This window comes from Phasianus colchicus, chromosome 17 (assembly GCF_987193195.1).
Source record: "Phasianus colchicus chromosome 17, bPhaCol1.hap1.1, whole genome shotgun sequence".
NCBI classification, from domain to species: Eukaryota; Metazoa; Chordata; class Aves; order Galliformes; family Phasianidae; genus Phasianus; species Phasianus colchicus.
Window position 1 is genome coordinate 9,409,056 of NC_143452.1, and position 16,640 is coordinate 9,425,695.

At 49.9% G+C, this 16,640-nt stretch overlaps 1 protein-coding gene across 6 annotated transcripts in view; it reads right to left on the bottom strand.

Annotated features, from left to right (window-relative positions):
- MYT1 (myelin transcription factor 1) overlaps positions 1–14,878 on the bottom strand; it is a 55,051-nt gene extending 40,173 nt beyond the window's left edge. For 4 of the 6 annotated variants that reach the window (XM_090152101.1, XM_090152102.1, XM_090152100.1 and 1 more), the window contains exon 1: positions 14,791–14,878. In XM_090152101.1, the coding sequence (XP_090008227.1) occupies positions 14,791–14,815 (25 nt within the window). In that variant the 5' untranslated portion in view covers positions 14,816–14,878. Of the gene's footprint in view, positions 1–9,931; positions 10,199–10,626; positions 10,821–14,790 lie in introns of those variants that run through there. The other 2 variants (XM_090152103.1, XM_090152104.1) reach the window with 2 other exon arrangements.
- Between the last annotated feature and the right edge of the window lie 1,762 nt (positions 14,879–16,640).

Genomic DNA, 16,640 nt, shown 5'->3' on the forward strand with positions numbered 1-16,640 from the left:
GCTACCAAACTACACCTACAGTGCAAAGAAAGCAAACAAGACTACAGCCTCTTCTCATTAAGAGCAATATTCATGCTCCAGTGTGCACGGTCAGTTCATAAAGCTTTTTGTTCATCTTTTCCCCCCCCCCCCACTTTCTTTTTCTCTCAACAGGCAGAAGTACAATGCACAGTGCTGCCAAAGACATAGATGGTGTATTTCACCTTCAATCCTTGCATCCCTCATGTACTCTTCAAAAGAGGAAGAAATGCTGCACACCCCCACTAACACTGCTATTCATGCATTGCTCCTTACACATATTGCTCAGAAAGAATAAAAAGAGTGAGTGTTCTTCAGCATCCCACCTTCCCCAAACTCCTCGGCTTGTTCCTTGACTTGTGCCTTCCTCATAATGGGTGTTGGCATCCCCTCCTCTGCCATGCTCACCCACAACAGGATTGCTCCTTCCAGCACCTTCCTCTCCTCCTTTTGTGCAGAGGGAGCCCTGCACAGACACACTCATGCACTCATGCCCAACATACGTGCACACAGGCGTGTAACACATCAAGCAGGCAGAGAGCACCTCAGAGAAGCAAAGCACAGGATGCTGCTTTCTTCTCGCACATTTTCCTTGTTATTTTGTTCTCATTTGGCTTTCCCAGTACTTTCCCTATTCAATAAAAGCCAAATGCAAACCGCGTCCGTTAATCGCCCAAACAGCCGCTCACTGCTGAGAAAATAATATAGATGTAACTTCCAGCATCACACACTTTCTTTTCCATTTATATGCAAATGCCGACCTTTCACCCAAGCTGTCTCAAAGAAGTATTTCCTTAAAAATGCAAATAGCATGTTGCAAGCAGTTACTCTAGCTGAGTCTTTCTCATATTATTATTATTATTTCTTTTAACCTCACCAGTGCTGCAAAAAACAACTGCTAAACTGCACCCCGGTAATAATTACTTTTCATACCAAATCGAAAGCCTCCTTGGAGCCAATGTGTCGAAACACCAGCGGGAGAATTCATCGCAGATGGATTTGTAGAGATGGTTTTGGATCGCCGTGTCTTGGGCCAGGGGGAAGGAAGCAGCTCCAAGCTGAGCTCTGAGAGCCGCCCAACCACCTCCCAAGAGTGGAAAGCAGGCAGCCAGCCAGCATAGGTGGACGGCAAGCAGATTGAGTTGGGTGCACAGCCAATTTGGGTGTGCAATCCCTTGTGATCAAGCCACTCCATCATCAGTTGGGATATCAAGAGAAGTGGACAGGCGAGCCTGAGCATCGTATCTGCTGGAGGGCATACTGGCAGCATGTTAGGGGAAGCCAAATGCTTGAAGCAAAGGTAATGAAAGGGGTTTTCACATACGGAAGTGTCAAGTGAAGAAAAGCTAGTGACAGACAGCCTTCTGGGACAGGTCACATCATCATGCCTTTTTTGGAGTAGCAAATATATATCTCTTATTAGGGAAAGCGTTGAAGGAACTGGTGAGCTCTGAACCAACCTCTTCTCCATCGCCTCTCTGCCGGACTGAGGTGCCAAAGACTTTCTAGTACGTTGAGTTCCAAGCTTCCAGAAACACCCCAGTGAGTTTGTCACCAGGTGGACTTAATCTGCCCTGGGACTTTACCCTTCAACCTCAACATTTCTAAACAAAACCGAAATGAATAGAACAAAACTCTGCTACTGCCCAAACGTGGCTCATCACTGACAGCACAGAGGTGTCTGAGGGAGCCTCCTGTCCCCAGTGCAGGGCTGTGTTTGCTGCATAGGGATTTCAGCACCAGTTCAGGTACAAAAGGGAAAAGCCGCCTCGAGGAGCCAAGGAAGATGCTGGCAGTGCCTCTGACGCACAGTTCGATGACTAAGTGGGCTACTTCCCAGCTGCCAGCTTGTCTTTATGATATTAAGCCTTTCCTCTCCGCTGTCATATCAGAAGTGAAAACTTGACACGTAAGCGTGTGTCACACGGAGCCCAACAGACAGCAGCAATAAGGCAGGAGTGGAGGTGTGCTCATTGTACTCACAGCTCCCTGGAGGACAAGCAGCCCTGCTCACAGCCCCCCCCCAGCACGCTCAGCCCACAGCCATCCCCACACTGCCCACCTCACACCAGCATCATCTTATCAACCTGAGAGCCTCTGCTGCTGGAACGCCATGGCCTGCCAGGATGATCACTTGCTTGAGATTAAGCAAAATCATCAAATATGCAAAGTTTATAGCCCTGCTGGCACCGCTCTCAGCACTCCTACAGACCCCATGTAATTGAAATTAAATAGAGGCAGAGCGATTCCTCGCTGTCTTTCCTATAGAGTCAGACCTTCAGCACTTGGTGGTGAACATGAAGCAGGGAGAATGGCACACCTTGGGAGGGGACAGGGCAGCAGCGAGTGCTCTCCAAGCATCTCAGCTGAGCCCATCCACAACTGCCCCAGGAAAACCCCCTGGGAGGGACATGCAGAGCCATTGCCCGACCCCAACCACAGCCAGAGGTCAGCGCAGCCCTCGGCGAGTTCCTACCTCCCCCAACCCTCCTCTCACAGCCCAGAGGCAGGACCTGATGGTGCCACTGGAGGATGCCAGAAGTTTCCAGGGCACGCACAAGAGGAGATGACAACTCTGCTTTGCTGAGATGCTGCAGGCAAAGTTAACTGTTTTGACTGTCCTTTTGTTTTTCAAAGCAACAGCATGGCTCCCAGGCACCTTTATTTCTTCTTTAAACCAGAGCATCTCCCTCCAAAGGCCATTAATCCTCTCCTGTCACTCGTGTTCTTGGAGAGAGCATTTCTTTGGGCAAACACAGCTACTCGCTCGCTGACTAATTACATAAAAAATATTGAGGGCAACAAACAAACACTTAACTCCACTTGATGGAAGCTTGCTTAGTGCAAAGCTTCAAGCTTTGGAGGAGAAAGTTGTGCATCAGCAGTAGAAGCTGGAGCTCACAACCATGACACAGGCACAAACTTTCCATCCTCTTTGCTGGAGCTGGGCTAACTTTGCCCAAGAACATCCCACACACAAGGCTTTGAGTTCATACACATAACTATTTTTTGCATTTATCAGGCAATGCAATTAATAGGACATGGTCAGTGGGCACAGTGGGGTGAGCTGGGGTTGGACTTGGGGATCTTAAAGGTCTTTTCCAACCTCACAATTCCATGATTCCACCAGACACAGCCAGCAGGCGCTGGGCTTTGACTTCATTTCCTCCTATCACACTGCTTTGACCACACAGCCCACACCATCTTCACCACTACTTAGCTCAGCTAAACGTATTTCTCTTTCTTCCAAACCCCAGCATTTCTGCTGCTCTTTTCCAAGTTCTCAGTGCATTCATGTGTTTCCCACAGCACGCAAAACACAGACAGGTAACAGCGCGCTGAGAGACACTGCATAAAGCAAACCCCTTGGCACAGCTTTCCTGGAGCTGTATTTTCAGACATCTGTTCACAACTGGCCCCAAAGAAACATCAGCCCTGAACACTCCTTTGGAACCACACTCTGGCGTGCCAGGCCTGGATTTGTATTTTAATTCCCCCTACTGGGGAGGTGCCTTGGCACTTTGTGTGCAGATGATTTGGTGCTCGTCACAAAACTTAACCAGCTACGTTCAGGGATCCTGGCGACAAGCACAAAGCAGAGTTACTCAGCACCAAAATGTCAGTTTTGAGGGTTTGCTTAAGAAAAAAAAGGAGGAAAAAAAAAAGAAATTCAGAAGTATTCAGAGCATCACCTACAGAGTTCGCCGGCAACACCTTGTTTTTAAATACTAGATGCATGAAAGCTCCCCCAGAGACATCTCTCATACCTTATAATAACATTCACCAGGGGATCCTCCTAATGCGGGGTTTGAATTCATTCCTGTTCAATACACCTCACCCCTCTGCTCTCAGAGCACAGCCAACAGCACTGGTGAGGCTGAGGCCCAAAGAGACGATCGCAGCGCCGCGTTTCGCTCCCCATGTTGAGCAGAAAGGTCACAGTGTGACCTCCAGGAGGGAACACCTCAAAACCATCCCGACTTGCAGATGCTGTCCCACGCAAAGCCACGTGTTCTGCCAAATGGTTTCAAGCAAAGGAACGAAAGAGAAGAAACCCGAATCTCTGCTGCAGTTTATATTTAATTAGAGCAAAGGCAGCTTATGCAGCAGTTTCGGAAACGTATTGTCTTACAGCATATTGGATATTTGTATCCTAACAGCTCAACATCGATTTCTTTTATGTGAAGGAAGAGAGGGAAGAGAACTGCATGCCCTAAGTTGTGTTAGCTCCGAAGAGACTCCTGTACCACTTGGACTAATGTTTAGAGTAATCAAAGGCGTGAACTCATGTATTATGTATGGGAACGAGAGTTTTCAGTCTTCTGCAAAAAGGAATCTCCAACGTTTGGTATTTTGTTCGCATGCTGGCACCATATGGCTCTCCCCTGCTGATATTCTTTCACACCAGAACTTTATGTTCAGATGCTTTAGTTAATATTTTACCCAGCAAGCATAAACAAGATGCAAAGATTGCAGTCGACAGCAACCTTCCCTTACACCGTATCCCTGTGCTAATGGTGAAGGGCTCTTTCAGCAAGTCGTTTACCGAACACATGTCTGGCATTTTTCCCCCTCCTTAGGGGTCCAAGCTGGGCCATTTACTTTAACTGCATTAGCATCAAACAAAACAAGCAGCAAACCCAAGGAGGACGTTCTCGCTCCTTTCTTCCTACTCAGGCTTCCTGCTGGTCCAAGGCAGCACTGGATGCCCACAGTGCTGCACACAAGTGCTGTACAAACATGACCTGTAAGGCTGCAGCTCTGTTTGCCATTCCTAATTGGATTTTACCTCAGGACAGCAGAGCTGTCCCTCCTCCATCAACCATCAAACCACACCAGCACATCCAAGCTGTGCTTCTCCATCAACCACACCAACACACCCGAGCTGAAAGCCTTCTCCAAGCCTTGCTTTTCCCCCACCCTGCCCCAAGTCGGGCACAGCACCACTTCAGAAAGCTCCAGCTTAGACATTTGGCTCAAAACACTGCATTTAGATTTCCTCCACCTCCCCCCAATATTCTTATTATTCTTTAATATTCTTAAAACAAACAGGACCTAACAGATGTCTTTCAGCCTGCACTCTTATTAATGAGAATATTGTAAGAATGGAAATCAGGTCACAAATGTTTAATACTTCGTTTAAAAAGTCTTCAGCTTCTTTAAAGAGTTCCGCTAATCCCAACATGACAGATGTACAAGGCAGTTTTGCTTGGGGCAGATTAAAGTTCTCGCTCTGATTTGCTCTTTCATTTGGTCTGATTAAAATAACATTGCATTTTTTATGTGCTGACTTCAAAATAAGAAATTAAAAAAGAAAAAGCAAAGAATTAAAAAAAAAAAAAGAAGAAGAAGAGAGAATGACCAGTAAGGGCCAGATCACAACAGAAGCAGTTTATTGTTGTTAAGATGAAAAAAAAGCAAGACAAAAGGAACAGAGGACAGAAGCCCATACCCAGGTTAGTGTTAGAGCTCAGCAATGGAGATAAAAGGGGGATCTCTCCAAACTATGTGTTGTTTTTTTTTTCTATTTGAAAGTGTTTATTAATCTATTCTCTCTGAAGCAAAAGTTCAATGAAAGATGGATCAAAAGTATTTTAAATCAGGTGAAAATTGTATTTAAAAAAAAAAAAAAAAAAAAAAGAAGCCAAAATGAAAAGCAGATACTTCTGAGTGTGTCACTGTGTTGTTCTGTGCTCAGAGCTGCTGGTAACAGCCTGGCTGTTGATCCAGACCTTCCTGGCCCAGAACCCTTCTCTGCCCCAGCATCTCCACTGCAAAACCACAGCAATCCCTCTGGCTGGACCACCAGCCTCCACATTACAGCTGTGCCGTGTACACAGACTTTTTCCTTCAAACTCCAGCTCATTCTACCCTCAAAAAAATCCCACAAAGTGTTTCAAGTTCCCAAAGGGTTGCCCAATTTGCTCCAAGGTGCCCCCCCCACGGTGCCCACTTCGCAGGGCAGGGACAGCCTCCCTCAGCACAAAGCCTTGTGATGGAGCAGCTCTGGGATGCTCAGGGATCCTACAGCACACGCAGGGAAAACGCAGCAGCTCTGCATGCAGGACACCCTTGACTTTGTCCTTTACCTTCAGTGTCTCAGCCTTATCCCAAAGGGCCAAACCACCACTGGGAGCAGCTCCTTGCTCCTTAGCAAATATAGTAGAGGAGAGTAAGGTGGGGGGGGGGAAGAACAGGTTTCCCTCCTATTTCTGAAGGGCAGCCCCGCTCTCTTGCATTGCTCATGACCCATCTAAAACCTCTTATGAATTCATTTCACCAGCAGCAAGGTGCACTGGGGCATCTCACCTACGGCAAAGCTTTTCACTGCTCGTACTTGTCACCATGCCATCACAGCACCGACTCCTAAGGACTTGCTGCTGGATCAGGTTTCTATTTTGCAACGGTAAACAGCCTCAGGAGCCATACAGAATGATTTAGGATAGGAGGTTTCACTCAAGGCAGCCATCAGCAATGCCAACCAGTGTGCACCAGGGGACTGTGCAGCACATATCCAGGGAGACCAGTGCCCAGAAACCAGCAAAACGTGGAAAAGAAAACGAGGAAGAGTGAAGCTTCCCGACAGCAACTTCCACCCTATCAGAACTCCAAAAATACCCAGGAACTGAGAGGATGAGTGGGAGCGAATCCCTGCCAGACTCTTTCAAAGCACAGCTGTAGGGCTGCTTCCCCCCAGAAAAGGGAAATCTGGGGTCTGGGGCTGCCTTGCCACTCTCCTGGGTGTCTGTATTCCCATGTGAGCAGCCATGGGTAGAACAGCGTCAGCACAACGAACTCAAGATGGGAAGGAGAGCAGCACGCAGTGGGGTATTGGGGTATCCCTGTAACTGTGCAGCATGGATCTTCAACACTCAGCTCTCAGGTACGAGGAAGAAAAGGCAACAGCTACAAAGTGACAAGAGACGTCCCTTGTCATTAAGGAAAGAGCTCTAGCAGCTAAGCCATACAGTTTATGGCTCTAAAAATAAGTCCCTGCTCTTCACCAACCACCACGTGCACACACACACATGCACACAAAGCAAAGGGGAAGACCAGCTCTTGCTTTTCCACTTTGCCATCAAACTCTGGCATCTGCCTTCCCAGAGGCTAAGTGATGTTCCCCCTCTCCCTCCCCTTCCCACAGCTTCTGGGAAGCCCGGCCCCAGTGCAGCGATTTCCCCCACATGCTCAGGCCCTTACTGTAAAGCTGCCACTTCCCCTTCATCGCTCTGCTCTTGGGGGGGGGGGGCAGAGGTCCCCCCCCAAACTCTCAAGCAGGGCAGATGCAAGCACCTCTCACCAAACTGACACCCTCAGGGCGCAAGAGGAAAGTATCTGCCAGAAAGGGAGATAAGGACCTCACTGCATCACATTGATGAGGCTTTCGGGCTCAGGAATATCAGCTCACCTGCCCCCCACCCCGCCCCTTTCAAATCTCAACGGAGAAGATGTGGAACTTAAGAGAAGAAACGTGTTTATGTTCCTGAGCCTTAAAGCTTGTTCAGGGTGCGTTGCTGACTTAGGGTGCGCTATTCTACACACACACAAAGAAAAAAAAAAGAGAGAGAAAGAAAGAAAGAGGAGGAGCACGCCCCATCCCCAGCAAGAAGCCAACTTCGGAGGCAGCACCCCTAAGCTAAATTACGGAGCGGGGGGAGGGGGAGGAACTTTAGCAACGTCTGCTAAAATGGCAGCTGCTCTGACGCCGATCTACGTCTTGCATTCAGCCCTGCCCTCATCATCTGACTACCAGGAACCGGGGCCGGCCCGCTCTCGGCACCGCCTCCCCCCCCAAACCCCCCTTCGCGCTGTTCCCGAACCCCAGAAGCGGAGCTCGGCCAGCCCAGGTCCGCACTTCGCCACTTGGGCTCGTTGCAGAAGTCCCGGCTCAGCTGCATTACTCGCCATCCTAATGACTTTCCCCGCTGCCCCCCTCCGGGCTGGAAGGCACCTGGGATCGTTGTGCCCCCCCTCCTTCCCCAGCCCCAGCCCGGGGCGATTAACCAGCACAGGAAACAAAAGCCGGTGGAGGTGGAGGGGCTCCCGGCTCCGTGGGACGCTTTGGGGATGACGGTGGCAAAGTGTGAGCAGCTCCGCAGCCCCCTCCCACGGCATTCAGCCATAGGGACAAGGGAGAGGTGTCCCCATCTCCAGCACAGGGCTCGGCCAAAGAGTAGCGGGCACCCCTAATCCCAACGCCACACTTCACATTGACACTGAGCATTGCCTGGTGTTTTCCCCCCCCACAACAGTACTGGGGGCAGAGCCAGGCTGCGAGGACCTTGCAGGAGCTCACATTTAAGGATGCGGCATTTCTGCCTTTCCCACACTCCGATACACCCCCTCTCCTCTCCCTGAGGGCTGCCATGCACCGGCAGCAGCGAAGGGATTCTCGGGGCTGAGCAGGTACCGAGCACACACACCGCACACCCCGACGGGACCCCCGCATAAGCGGCCGCCTCCCCCTACCTCCCCATCCAGGAGGACGGCGTGCCCGACCGGAGCCGGACCCACAGCACCCGGACCCCAGCTCTGCCGAGACACGAAGAACAACTCCCACATACTGTCAGGAAAGGAATAAACCCAACTTCGGGGGAGTTTTCCTACTCTTTTTCACCATTGTGCGGTGAGGATCCCACAGATCGCTAAACCGCTTTAATAATAATTAATAATGAGTTCTCTTCGGCCTTTCCGCAGCAGAAGAAGGAGGGGAAGGACAGGGAGAGGGCAGACAGCTTTGAGAGAGCGGGAGCTGAAGGGAACAAGTTGTGCGATGGGAGCCCTCGGGCCGCAGCAGGCGCTGCTCTGTGCCTTGCAACACGCGCCTGCTCCAATCTGCGCCGCTCGGGAACAATAAACAGGATCATACAAAGAAGTGGAAAGGCGGCATCTTTGCTTCTGGTTTCTATGACAGCATCAGAGACAAACCAACTATAAACTCTAATTCCTGGATTCCTCCCCCCCCCCCGCAACCCCCTTTTGTCTGCCATTAATTAAAGTGGCCATATGGAAAAGGCTGATAATAACAGCAGATGAGGCAACGAGAGGGAGAAGGAAAGAAAAAAAGAAAGAACTAAAAGTAACGTTGGAGCAATTGGATTTAGCCTGGGCTTTTTGCACTTGTTTTTAGCGGCTGCTCGGAGCGAGGGGGCTCAACAATAGCAGCAGGAGAGCAGAGAAATGGGGGCCACTTTACAGCTGCCCCACACTGCTGGGCAGGTCGCAGTTCTCCAAGGTCTGGGGAGCAAAGGGCAACCAACCAACCCAACCTGTCCCAGCAGCCCGGCTCTGGGGGGGTCTGCATGCTCCAGGCCTCCTGTACCGGGGGGGGGGTGATCCCTGCAAGCTGCTCCTTTTGCATGGGGAAGTCGCCTCTGGGGGTACTGAGCACCCCTAGGGGACGCCTCCCCGGGGAGGATCGGCTCTGCCCGCTGGCAAACTGCGTCCTGAACTCAACCAAACTCGCCGGGGTTGATTGCAGCGGCAGCGCTTCCTCAGGCACCAACCCCTTCCCTTCACCCTCCAAGCAAATTACCCTCGAAACAACTAAAAAAAGGAACAAACAAACAAAGAGAAACCAAGCCCACAACTTTGCTGAAATTGATAAAGAGATTAGCCAAGCAAAGCCTCTTCCAAGACAGCTAAAAATAAGAACCCGCAGATTTCTGCCACGGTCAACATACAGCGAGAAATCCACAAACATGGCACACTTCCCTTGTTCCTCGCTGCTATAAATAGAGAAGTCTCAAGTAGTCAATATCGGGGGAGAGGAAAAGGAGGGAATATTAAAAAAAAAAAAAAAAAAAAAAAGTCTGCTCGCGGCAAGAGCGAGCGCAGGGCAGGAGCCTCGAGCGTGCAAGCGCAACCCCCACGGCACACACATATACACACACACACACGCACACGCACGCACCCCTCGGTACCGGCGGCGAGCAGCGCGCTGCCTCCCCGGAGCGGGGCTGGAGGAGGCCGGCAGGGGGTCGGGGAGCCCCTCGGGGCAGCGCGGAGCCGCGATCAGCACCTCAGAGAGCTCCGCGGAGCGCGGCGGCTGAGCGAGCCCGTCCCGGCGCCCGGAGCGTCTTCTGCTAACACCGAGCACGCTTCCCTCCGGATAAACATCCGCCGAGCTGTCGGTCTGTAAACCCGGCAAGCATCCTCTTATCCTCTTCCAGAAATATTCAGAAAGTTTCCCGACTGAAGGCGATGTTATGCCCTTTTTTTTTTTTTAAATATCTCCTCCTTCCTCGCCTTATTCAACCTCTTTTCAGTCAGAAGCAGAACATGTCCACTAGCATCTCGCAGCCGGCGAGAGAGCGAGCGAGCAAAGATGGACCTAGGAGCATGATGATAAAATCCCCTCGGTTCTCCAGTGCAGTTTTCAAAACAACAACCCAGCCTTCGTGCTCTAAAGGCGAAACGCCTGCGTCTGTTTACATCAACTGTGTGCTCCGAAAGCCTTTCCTCTCTCCTTCAATCCAAGGGAGGAAAAAAGAAAAAAAAAAAAAAAAAAAAAGAAAAAAAAAAGAAAGAAAAAAAGAAGAGGAAAAGAAAAGAAAAAAAGCCAGCATTATCTGCCTTTGTCAGCGAAAGAACATAATATTGACTTACCTTTCCCCACAGCTATTGTCTGCCCCTTTGCAAAATGACATCACGGAAACCAATCATGAAATTTGCATGGGGGAGGTTGTGGGGGGAGAGTTCTTGGAGGGCAGCCCACTTCCCTACACCAGTAACACGCGTGTAAGACGGGTTGTTGGTTTCAATTAAATATCTGATACTCCTTAGTGTGTGAACTCTTAAGCCTGCTAAAGGCAATGTCTCATTTACTTAATGACCGCTCTCATTAATGGAAATGGCACAGAGGGGGCTTGCTGCGCCTTCCCTTTGTAAATACACTACCCATGAACCCTTGGGGTTGCAATATATCTGTTTACTCTCTGAGGTGAAATAAATTTACAGTATAGCATCAAAAAGAGAGAGAGAGATGGAGCTGCTGACTTGAGTGCACGGAGAGTTGGGGCTCTCCCCGCCTCACCAGCCCCTCTCGACTCACGCTCCCCTCCCCGAGACCCAGCAGAAGGTGAGTGATTTCGCCTGAACTGATTCATAATTAATATGCACGAGGCTCGGGGCTCCTTTGATGGCAGCAACACAAAAGGACGGCGAGCGCGACAAGCGCCGTGCCATTCCCCCCCCCCCGCCCCCCCGCGCATCCCGACGCATGGTACGGCCCAATAATTCCTAATAGCAGCAAGCAGCGAGTGACAGATGCCCTGGGTTAGCACAGCTCCAGCGAAAGTACTTTACAATATTTATTGGTGGTTAGGAAGATGACCTATCACCATAAAGAACAGACTGGGAAATTTATCGCCTCTATGAACCTGGAAGTATTGCTTATTAGCTGATATACATATTCAAAAGCGAGTGCTTAAAAGGTATATAAATATTTTTTTTTCTTCTCCTCTTAAATAAATACATAAATGATACAACATATTCCCAGCAGACATCACCTCGCCCCAGGAAGGACAGATCACATCTCGAACAGGGTTACACTTTGGACTTTGTGACAGGAAGAAAAATGTCACAAAAAAAAAAAACTCTTAAAAGAAAACAGCAACTAGAACAGTTCAGGAATTGTTTCCAAGTGAGAAAAGTGTGCATTTTTCCACGAGTCATTTTCCTTCACAAATGCCTCTGTTTGGTGGGGACCTGGACGCCAGCAGCACCAGACATCCCCCTTCCCTCCCCCCACCCCATCGCCGCCTCAAGTCGAAAGGCATCAGCACGCTACAGGGAGCATTAGTGCTGTGATCACAACTTTTCAGAAATAGAAGGAGAAACAGAGGCACGCTGCACCCGCCTGAGGTGTGGGAAGTAGGAGGGTCGCCTTCCAGCCCAGCGCTTTTTCCTGCCCCCCCCCCCCCCCGCTCTATCCCCAGCACCACCGAGATGATTAAGACTTGACTGTCAACTTAATGAAGATTTTCGAAAACATGAGGGAGCTCACAAATGGACGGAAACCCCAGGAGCCTACAGAGAGATGAGACAGAGCAGAGGCAGCGCCTGGCAGGGGGAGCAGCGTGCTGCTGGGGGCCAGTCCTGCCCTCCCCTGCAGGCAGCCTGAGCCCCGACACTGGGCAGAGCGGCAGCACCCGGCCCCACACGTTACAAACTCTGCCAGCCCCCTACCTGACACTGAGGACTTAAAGGATCACCAGATGCAGCACCGTCCCACCCACAGAGCAGGGTGAGGATACTGACGGAATTCTCCATTTCAGGAGTTTTGTGGAGAAGAGGGTGACAAAAATATTGATGATTTTAAACTGTAGAGGATGCTTTAGAAATCCTTATGGTGCCCGTTTCCATGGCTTGCAAGCCTGGTGTGCTCCTAAAACCATAAATATAAAGGAAGTATTCGGCAGAGAGTACTCCTGAAAAGCTGTTTTCTATCTCCTTTGGACACACCACGAAGACAGAGATATTTTACATCCTAAACCTTTGGCATTCAGAAATTCTATTAAACTCTTATCTGCAGGCAGCAGGCCTGGTGCTACACTGCATCTCCATTGTTCTGCACCCATGATAGAATCAAAGGGAGGGACAGGAGGGCTCAGCTCCTCTCCCCACAGTGCTGTGTGGTGCTCTCCACTACTATTTCATTTAGAGATGCAATTCTAAAACTTGAGAAACAAAAGCATAATAAATAGGGTGGCAGGCCGAAGGGGAGAGGGGGAGGAGTTTTCTTTTATGTGTTTCCACATAAATCTGTACACACACCACATATATACAAATGAACATATGTGCAAACATACCTGTGTATTAATACATAGACACTTTATTACTGCTATCGTGGCGTTTATTGACAGGATACACACAAGAGTCCTAAGGTAGATCAAGCTCTCCGATTTGGTACCATTTTATTAAGCTCTGGGTTACTAGAGGGTGTTTGGAAACAAAGAGGAGCCAAACTTGCCAGACTTCACCTTCCCCTCCTCTCAAAACCCACCCGAGCAGCGCAACCAACCACCACCTTATCCAGAGTTTCCAGCCACCACCAAACAAAAAAAAAAATCCACTCAGCTCCCAAAATCCTCCCCTATCACCCAACATCTCGGAGTCAAACCTGCCAACATCCTTCCACCGTTGGGAAGGCGATGTGTCCGGGGGGGGCTGCAGCCGGGCCGAGCCGCACCGGGCGTCGGATCAGCACCACAGCTGCGGACAGCTCCGGCGCCCCCGCCCCGCCCGTTCCGGCTCTCAAAGCCTCCCCGACCCCAGCGCGCCTTTCCCGGCTCTCCGGAGTCACTTTGCAGTCGTTTGAAGGCAGCAGATAATTACTGTGCTTTCCTCGGCCGCCGCATCCCTGAAGGGAGCCGTGCAGCAGGAAGGTATAAAATGAAATATTCAAATATTTTCGCCTCCAGAGCGTTGTTTGAGATGAGCGTGCTGAGAAACCGACCGCACGTAGCCTGCAGAAATGAACGCCAAAAGGGTTTTTATTTCTTTTTTTTTTTTTTTTTTTAAAGTGGATTCCCCTCGCCGCTGTCCTCACAGCAGTTTTTTTTATTATTGTTCTCTTACGCTCGTGTATTCAGATCGAGCATTTCAACTTTCAGATTATTTAAAATAAAACTGCAATTGCTTGTGTAAATACGCACATAAAAACACTGCACTGCATTTTGCTCGCTTCGTTGAGAATGTTTCAAAGTAATTTAGCTCTCAAACTTTATGCATTTGTAATTGGCACCAACTTCTCCGGTTACCAGCTGGGGGTGGAAGATTTTTTCCTTGTTTCTTTCTGAAAGCTTCTATGCAGATGGGCTGGCTGCCTTAATGCCTCAGACTACAATTAGTGCTGTTGTATGCCGAATAGAAATGGCCAGCATTAATATTGTATATGGAACAGCTGAAGGGTTGCGAAAAAACCTGCCCACTACAGGCCCCTGGCAGATGGAACAACATGCACAGGCACAAAAAAAAAAAAAAAACTTTTAATAACCCTTTGCTCGCTCTCGGGCGCGCCCCTTCTCCCCGATTTGGTCGGTTCCTTCCCAAAGAGGCAATGCCTTTGTTTGACCCACATCTAGAGCCTTTTACTTCCCTAACGAGCAACAATTGGAGCAATCACCGCCGTTTGTGGAGAGCACCTGCGTTATCCCAGAACTTTCTCTTTAAGCCTCGGTTAATGCGGGCGCTGAAACACATCCAACCAACTTTATATTTGGTAACACCCCACCCTCACCCCTTCATTGCGGAGCATAAAGCAAACAAACAAAGCAGAAAACCAACCAAAAAAAAGAATCTGAACAGAAGTGGCAGACAAGAGGATTTTTTCCCCTCACCCTCCGATCCCTTCCCTCCTCACCCTTTGTAACTAGCCGAAATACGCGGTAGCGGGACAAAGCCCCGGGGCCGCACATAACCCACGCACCCACAGCCCTTCGGGGTTGAGCCCGATGCAAAACGAACGGAGAGGGAGCCCAAGGCTTCGCCCGCTGAACTCGAGGACAGGAAACCCGCGCTCTGAAACAGGCGTTCCACTGTGCCATTAGCAGGGGAAAAAAGCCCCCCAGAACAAGGGCAGCAGGGTAGTTTGCGAAGCCACCACCCCCCCAGCTCACCGAACCCCTTTGCCGAGGCGTGGCTTGGGCAGAACGAGGCTGCTCGAGTGTTTCGGAAGGGAAACAGGAGAAACTCAGCAAACACCCCCTTAGGCTCACTCCTCCCAACCCCCCCCCCCCCCCCCGCATCCACCGCCAGACGGTTACGAACCGAGGAAAGTCCCGCAGAGCTTCATCGTTGCCGTGGAGCGATGTCTGACTTCGCCGGGAAAGCGAGAAAGGGGAGCGGCAGGGTCCGATTTACTCCATCCCTGAGAAAAGTTGCCGTCCGGAGCAAAAACTTATCCGTGCCGGCGGCCAATGGGACCTCGCCGCAAAATCACTGCAGCGCACTCGGCGGCCAATCCGCGGGGTCGGGCGCCGCGGGGCCCCGTACAATGGATCTGCCTTTCTCCCCCCCCCCCCCCCCACCCCATCCCCGCCCACCCCTCCCGGCTGTGCAAAGGGTAAAGGGGGAGAAGCTGGGGAAGGGGAGCCGTTCCTTGTTTGTGCTTTTAATTAGGAGAAGACAATGTGATAATATGCGTAATAACTCAGTGAAGGGGTGTAATCCCCTCCACCCCTTGAGTGATCCCAAAGGATCATCCAGTTCTCTGTGTCTATGACATAGAGACCCCAGGAGATCTCATCTGTGTTTGGAGAGTGAAATCTCCTCCAGGTCACCCTGGAGGTGAGCAGATTGACCATGCTCACAGCTACGCCCCGGGCAGTTGAACCTCTTGCATGCCTGTGTCTGTTTGGGAGTGCATGAGTCCAATCATGGCTACGCACAGCTTTCTGGATGCTTTGGTCAAAGGTGGGGGGAGGGAGAATGGAATCGCTTCTGGGAGAGATCCGAAATGGAAAAGGACACCCCTCTGCCTCCAAGGACAGATGGCAACATTGGACTGAACTGATCCCAGCTGGAGAAAATTGGCTACAGGCCAGCCAGGAACACTTACTGACATCCCTGATGGAAAAAAACAAAACAAAACAAAACAAACAAACAAACAAAAAACAACAACAACCAAAAAACAAACAAAAAACCCCCATAAATATAGTTATCCAATAATAATAATATAATAAAAGGAAAATTAACCAGGATTGTGATTAGAATGGATGACAGCACTGAACTTTGTTACTCTGCTGCCTCAGAGGGCAAAGTGTCTTCTGTAGGTGGAGTGGCCTGCTGCACTCTGCTCATCACCCTCAATAAAAACATGGCCAGCTCCTTCCGTGGGTCAGCCCTGGCGTGCTAAGAGGAGAAAGTGCCATTTCTGAAAGTGGGAGAGGGGAGGGATTGCCTGGCGAAAAGCCTGATTGTCAGGAAGAAAACTCTGCACTCTGACATGTGTGGGTAAATAAGTGCATTTGCAGGGAGAGGGCAAGCCCACCCAAGCCTCAGCTCAAGTAATTTGGGGAAAGGAAAGAGGAAAAGCCTGTGGTTGGAGAGACAGGTGGCACCAGTAATAAGGAGCCCTGGACAAAGCTGATATTAGCTGAAGGAGTGTTGAATGCAATCTATCTCAGCGGGGCATGCCTGTATATTTGGGTAATTTTTTATTTTATAAACATAAGAGGGGGTGCAGCTGGAATAAAGGTCAGCAAAGAATGTAGAACAAGAGGCTAATTCGCTCTTTGGTACGAAATCCTGGGCTGAACTCTTTGCTGAATGCATCTAACTCCTTAATTCAAATTTCTTTGAAGGCAAAGAGCTGGAAGGGGGAGCGGGGAGGGATGGCTTTGTTGGGTTGGGCAGAGGGGGGTGAATATCTAAGTGCACCTTTTCTCCTGCACATCCATCATGGTCTTTCGCTAGAGAAGGCTAAGAAATTAATAATAGTATTAATCATTAACATAATCACTGTATTGAATTGAAGGTCAGGAGTTTCATTCAAATGTAAACTGTAACTGTTGAATATGCAGACTTCTTTGATATTCTTGCTCTTAGAAGGGCTGGAAAAAGCCATAGTCAGCTCAGCCAGAACGCTCACCCAGGTTGGATACGGCTTGGGAAAGGAG